Source organism: Poecilia reticulata, linkage group LG15 (assembly GCF_000633615.1).
Source record: "Poecilia reticulata strain Guanapo linkage group LG15, Guppy_female_1.0+MT, whole genome shotgun sequence".
Taxonomy (NCBI): Eukaryota; Metazoa; Chordata; class Actinopteri; order Cyprinodontiformes; family Poeciliidae; genus Poecilia; species Poecilia reticulata.
In genome coordinates, this window is record NC_024345.1 from 11,863,492 (window position 1) to 11,870,185 (window position 6,694).

At 41.5% G+C, this 6,694-nt stretch overlaps 1 protein-coding gene across 2 annotated transcripts in view; it reads right to left on the bottom strand.

Moving 5' to 3' along the window:
• Positions 1 to 848: 848 nt before the first annotated feature.
• The window catches only part of LOC103476729 (protein FAM13B), a 17,351-nt gene continuing 11,505 nt past the window's right edge, over positions 849 to 6,694 (bottom strand). For both annotated transcript variants that reach the window (XM_008429256.2, XM_008429255.2), the window contains 10 exons: positions 5,782 to 5,962; positions 4,682 to 4,931; positions 4,428 to 4,560; positions 3,644 to 3,725; positions 3,049 to 3,284; positions 2,851 to 2,934; positions 2,639 to 2,740; positions 2,102 to 2,316; positions 1,693 to 1,794; positions 849 to 1,175 (listed from right to left, as the gene is read on the bottom strand). In XM_008429256.2, coding sequence (XP_008427478.1) covers positions 1,052 to 1,175; positions 1,693 to 1,794; positions 2,102 to 2,316; positions 2,639 to 2,740; positions 2,851 to 2,934; positions 3,049 to 3,284; positions 3,644 to 3,725; positions 4,428 to 4,560; positions 4,682 to 4,931; positions 5,782 to 5,962 — 1,509 coding nt within the window. In that variant the 3' untranslated portion in view covers positions 849 to 1,051. The remainder of the gene's footprint in view (positions 1,176 to 1,692; positions 1,795 to 2,101; positions 2,317 to 2,638; positions 2,741 to 2,850; positions 2,935 to 3,048; positions 3,285 to 3,643; positions 3,726 to 4,427; positions 4,561 to 4,681; positions 4,932 to 5,781; positions 5,963 to 6,694) is intronic.

Genomic DNA, 6,694 nt, shown 5'->3' on the forward strand with positions numbered 1-6,694 from the left:
TTGTTTCAAGGTCTTTTGGTGACAAACTGTGAGCAATTTATTAAAAAAAAAAAAAAAAAAAAAAAAAAAAAGACAACAAAAAAACAGCATGATGCAGTTCTGTGCAGCATGAGTGTTGAAGCTGTCAGCACCTCCACCATATTTCATCATCACTGGAAAAAGAAAGTAGAACCATGAAATGTGTTTTTTGCAGAATAAATGTGAAAAAATATTTATTTTTATTGATACACTCATATATATATATATATATAGATGGATATAAATACATAGAAAACTATATAAACCAGAAGTGCACAATCTCAAAAGCTCATATCCTTGTCAACATGGACATTTCGGGGGGAGTGGGGGATGGGGCGACTTCATATAGGCAGGGGGAAAAAGTAAATTTCAAACTCAACTTGCACTATGACGCCTACGTTCACTGCATATGTTTCAAGATCAACATCTAAATTGGATGATCGTAATTTAGATGACCTATGAAAATATGAATGCATATCATAGCACAATGTAGGACAAAAAACCCCCCGACATGCACAAACACTGCTGGATTGTCTTGCTGATTTATATTGAAGCTTATTTAAATATTTTTTATTTTCTCCATAAGACAGTTCCCACATCAACTACGGGGGAAGGAACATCTTTTTTGGTATAAGGGAAGGAAGTGAGTAGTAAAGTGCCATAATATACATGAAGTCTTCACAAATTAGTTGAATGTAACTAAGGCTGCTTCATTGTTGACATGGTAACTAGGCTAAAATGGCTACGACAGGGTTATGAAAAAGTGTCCTAAATGGTGGGGATGAAAAAAAAGAAAAGAAAAGAAAAGCAGATCCAGACCCGGAGTTCATTCAGAGTGTCAGCGATTTTCAGTCATTCAGTTTTCTTCATGTAAAGAGCATTTACATTACGAGCATGGAATGAAACAAGACCCATCGGCATCGAAGCAATTTAAAGAAAGAAAAAAAAAACACACAAAAAAAAACGAGAGTTGTGTTGAGCTAAATAAATAAAAAAAATAAATAAAAAAAAAAAAAGTCCCACTGTGAGTAACTCAACTTGCTTTGGTTGAGTCTTGTTTACTGAGCAGAGCCTCCAGTAGGCGGAGCTTCGCCTTGAGGTTCTTGTACTGGCAGTACTCCTCCGCCATTGGTCCACGGTCCTCCTTCTGACAGACCCTGTTAGCGAGACACGCAGGTGAGACGATGCAAAAACGGCAAAAACTTTTTTCTTTCTCTTCTTTTGTTTCTTTTGTGTTTTGAAGTTTCGAAACAAACTGCAGCAGCTTCCACGACTGGTTGATGGTCCCTATGTTGCCTTACTCAGATAGCTTTGTACAGTGTGTGTATTGTATTCAACAACTAACTGTATTTTACTTTGGAGGACTAACATGTACAGTGCAAAAGGACGTGTACAGTTCAGAACAAAACGTCCATCTGTCTCCTTCTTGAGCTCTCTGTGCTGGGTTAACGTTTCATGGGTGTGCATTACACTGTTGTACCATTGCGATGGTTTTTCTTCTTTTTGTGGATGTCTTTTGTTTTTCACAAGGCATTGTTTAAAAAAAACAACAAAAAAAAAGCAACCAAATGTTCCAAGTTTATTAAAAGACTCAATAAAACGAAAATGCCAAGAAATCTGGAGGACACGTGTGTTTTTTTTTTTTTTGTGTGTGTGTGTGCGTGTTGCGGCTACCTGCCGGTCTGTGCGTAGAAATGGTCTTCGAACTCTCGGAGGGTTTGGTGAAGCTGTCGCCTCTCTAATCGAACCATCCGGAGGTTGCCTAGTAATTCTTGCCTGCATGAAGGAAGACATTTTATGCACAAGCATCAACGTGCGTATTCTGTCATTTAATAAGCTGAAAAGATGCATAAATCATCCATGAAACCTTTAGAGGTAGCTCTAAAGGTTTTACACATCCAAAGTGTTAAATATGCAYWWWAMTTWRWWWKTYRMSTWACCWGKWARTKTKWCWRSYWMWCWARRSMRRATYTTAARAWWGCCTCTGGTTTGTTRTACACACACACACACACACACACACACACACACACACACACACACACACACACACACACACACACACMMRTATGCAGAGAAGCAGTACCTGGATGCTTCATGTAGTGTTGCCATAGTGATGATCTGTGCCTGGAAAGTCTTCCCCTCATCCAGCGGAGACACAAAGGGCGTTTCAGACGTTTCCACAGACGATGTAAACTGGGGCTCCTCTGATGACATGCACCGAGGCGTTTTTAACCAAAGTGGCTGCTCTCTGGAGTTTTGCTGCTTAAAGTGCTCTTCATCAGAGCCCTCCTCTTCCTCCTGGAAAAAACAAACAAACAAACAAAAAAAACCACTACTTTACTGTAAAGAAGATGCCAGTTCTTTAATTGGCTAAAACCAGCAGCTGCTGCATCATTAGTCAGCAATTTGTCAACATCTAGCTATGTGCATACAGCAGGGAGTTTATGTAGCTTTTATAATGACCACTAGAGGGCACAGCGACACTTACTGCTGGCAGCTGCATTGATTTGTGGCGTCATGGTCGGAGAGAATTTCCGTCATGGTCGGATCTTAGTGAGAACTTAAGATCCGAGCGATGTTCCTTAAATAAAAAATTATTTTTGCTTGAACTGCAACTCACAATGGTTGTAATGGCTGCTGTGGAGGCGGAAGAAAGCAGCTGCTTCAGGAGACGGTACCGATCGTAGAACGGTTTCATCAGAGTCCTTTGCTGCCTGGTGATCTGAAATTGCACAAAGAGCATTGTTTTGTCACAAATGAATTAAAATTCCACACAAATTAAAAAGCAAAGAAGAAACGTTTTGAAAAAAAAAAAAAAAAGTTTAGTCGTACCGGGCGTCCATGCAGACCCTCATAGTACAGCAAACACTTCTGCATGCAGGTTTTCTCCATGCTCAACTGGAAATGGGACATGTCCTGCATAAAGAGGAAAGAGTATAACAAGCTTGCATTTACTTTAGCATCTTGTTTGACTTGAACTCTAAGCTTAATATAAAATGTCAGTGATGAGAAGGTTTCTACAGCACCGACCTTGATGCTGTCCGGCAAACCCAGCTCACTCCTCCTCTCCCTCAGTCGGTTGGTGATAAAGTTCACCGTTTCCTCCAAGTTCTGCGTGGCGTTGCTGTTATTGTTGATCGGCTGAAGCTCGGTTCCTGTCGGCACCGCCTTCCGCTGCTCTGCATTGGTCCGGCAGGTTTCACCTGAGGGACCGAAACCTCCAAGTCCCTTCAGTCCCGACTCTTCGGACTGTTTCAGCTTTATTTCTGAAGAAGAAACAAGAAAAAAGGTCAGATTTTAAAAGTAAAAATATGTGTATATTTTAAGCATTTGAACTAAAATATTTTTTAAAATGCCACTTCGGACTTTAGAAATGATAGTTTTACATAAAATTTGTGATTTTTCTATAGACTTTCAGATAGGTTGATATCTTCATACAGGTGTTATATAAACAGTTCTAGCTGAGAATATCGGCATTAGCATTAGCAGTAAAGTAACCAATGTCGCTTCCAGGCGACTTTCTGAATAAATAACAATCACGTCTCCCCCAAAAGAGCAGCTTTAAAGTTAAAACAATATTTTCCTCTCATGTGTAAGTGAGCACATTCATGGTTTAATAACTGACCTTTCAGCTGCTTGCGGCTCCTGATGAGCTCCTTCATCAGTTTGGCCACTTCTGGATGAGAGGTCTTGTGATTATGTGCTGGCTGAGAGCAAAATAAAAAAAAAAAAGTGATCATTAACAGCACAGCCATTTTTGTTTTTTTTTTGCTAACTTGCTTTGTAAAAGATACTTTGTAGAACAAACTACAGTTTTCCAGTTTACCAGCAGAGGGAGCCATTTGTGCGCTTTAAAGGGTTTCGACACATTTTATTTTCAAAATTCAACTGTTTTTCCAGACTCAAATATATAAACCTTCTCATTTTAAAACATTTTAGGTTCAAGACATGGAATTGAACTGCTTCGACATCAATTGGGTCTAGCTTAAACAAATCATGAAAAATAATATTGGGGTTTTATACGTGGGGAAAAAGGGTCATTCTGCTGCTTTTTGGCATATGGACAAAAATAAAGCCACTTCATTTCACATTCAGTAACTTTTGGACTGGCCTGTCCTACACTAAAAGTTTTTATAGAACAGAAGAAAGGTTGATGTGACAAGTCAAAGACAAAAAAGTCTTAGTATAAATCAACATAATCAACTTAATCTATAAAGAACAATAATAATAATAATAATAATAATAATAATAATAATAATAATAATAATAATAATAATAATAATAATAATAATAATAATAATAACTTCGTACATAAAGATTTGGCACCATGTCGAATTGTTGGGGACTGTTCCCTTTGATCTGCATTTATAATTCTTAATTCTGTCCAGCTGGTTTGAGTCCATGCTTACCTTGTAGTGCCTCTCTTGTTCAAAATGCTCCTCAAATCGCCTGATCTTCTTCCTGAGCGTGTGAATGTGTCTGTTGAGAGCCGAGACGGACACAGAACCGTCTTCTTGCTCTGCAGGGACGCTGCAGCGAGCCCTGGAGAGGTAAAGTCTGTTAATAATCCATGCTGTTTGTGTCACACACACACACACAAAAAAAAAAAACCCTGCCACCAAAAACAATGAGAAATCTGCCCGAGCTGTCTCGTTTGTCTCACATGCGTATGTGCTGCGAGCGGGGCGGCGACGGAGCCGTGTCGGGGTCGAGGTTGTAGCGCAGGCTGTGGCTGAGGCTCGGGCAGCGCGGCGCGGGAACGGGGCAATCGCCGGGGGTAAAACGAGATAAGAGCGGGCTGGAGTAAGGCAGCGGTGGGCTCGGCAAGCTGCCTTCTCTCACAAGTCCCTCCGTACTGGAGGCGGCGGAGAGAGAGGAGCCGGACTTTGACAGAGACGGAGGTGACTGGTGTGCTAGAAGAGAGGGAGCAAAGACAGCACATCATCTGAGACTTATAATAGGAAACAATTTTTAAAAATGTCTAGTGGGTTGAAGAACTGGTTCCGGAAAAGGGAACAGAGCAATTAGCAAAGAAATAAATAAAACACAGCGGCAAACTCAATTGTATTCACTATTCACTATTCAAATTTCCAAAAACAAACTCAATTGTATTCACTATTCAAATTTCTTCTGTCTTCAGCAAATATGTGGAAGGCATCACTCTCATTTCAAGTAGGTCTATTAAACTTGGGTTTAATAAAACACATTAATCTTTGCAGTAAAGATGAATATTAATGTGACTGGATTAATCATCGTGACTGGATGAAACCCACTTTCTTTAAGGTCTGATTTAGAGTTATTCAGATTGTTTTTCTAATCATTAAAACACCTGAGGAACAAACACTGTAGGAAAAAGGTAGCAGCTTAAAATCCAACATAAAATGAAAACATTGCGTAATTATTCTCATGTGTCGATGACCTCTGTTTGATTTTTTTTTTAAAGGGATTAAAGGCACATGCATTCTGATGCACTCATAGTCCAAAAACAAAATCTGATTTTTCCCTATTTAACTTCCTGATCCCAGATTAGACCAGGTCAGGGAAAATTGTACATTCTGATCCCTGTCCGATTGACAAATGACTCTAGAAAAACCGTTAAAACTGGAAGCACAGTTTTAGCCAATGAAGTGTTTAAAACGTGTTTTTATTCTCTATGGAATTCACATTAATCTCACTGAGACAGTAGATTTGTCCCTGAAAGTCCAACACAATGCATTTGCAATCTTCCACTGCATCAGTTTCACTTCACTGGTTCCGTCTTACTTTCTTGTGATGAGTCAACTGTTTGCTGATGCTGAGACGCAGACAGAGGCAGAGTTTGGTTCAAACGATGAGCTTCGGAGGAAAAAGGCTGCCGCCGTGCAGGCGTGTCGTCCTGAGCCGGGGGGTTTAATGAGTCTGACGAGGGTCTCGAGTCCAGGGCTTGGAGCTTGAGGGAAGGAGTCTGAAAACAGAAGCAGAACATGTTCTCAGGGCCGCGGATGGGAAAATGACTGACGAGGTCGGGGAAGAAGCGCGGCTGGCTCTTCACGTTAGCTTCAGGAATTTTCTGGAAATCCTGGAAAACAAATCCTCTCCTTTGGTCGGAAACAGACTTTCAAAATTAGGTGAACTGATCGGTGAGGGGGGTGTGGGGGGAGGAGCAGAAAGCAGCTCTGTGTACGTGATCTTTGTAAAAAAAATCCAATAAAAGACTTTCCCCCCGCCGCTTCACAAAAGTTCCACAGCTGCAGTCAAAGTGGTCTCCCTGCCAGGCGAGCGGGTCGGATTCCCGGATTGCACCCGCATCCAGGCAAGCGTTCCCTACCTCCCGTCGTCCACGTGTTTGTGTCTCTGCGAGCGCCTTTCGAGAATTTCTTAAATCCTCCCGACAGGCATTCCCGACACCTCTGCGGACGAGCAGCCTCCACATGGATTATTCATAGTGCGCGGATGAAGGGGCGGCGGCTGCGGGGATATCGCTTGTGTTGCTGCGTGTCGTGTGGGTGCGTGCGCAGGGGAGGAGAGAGCTACTGTATGTGACGAGCCGTTTCCACGGCAACGTAGTCCGGCTGGGTTAAGAAGTCGATGTGATGGCGATGCGGGGAGTCGGAATAACTGTTCGCCAGGATGGGTTTACGTGTGTGTGTGTGTTTGCGTGTGTGTGTGTGTGTGTGTGTGTGTGTGTGTGTGTGTG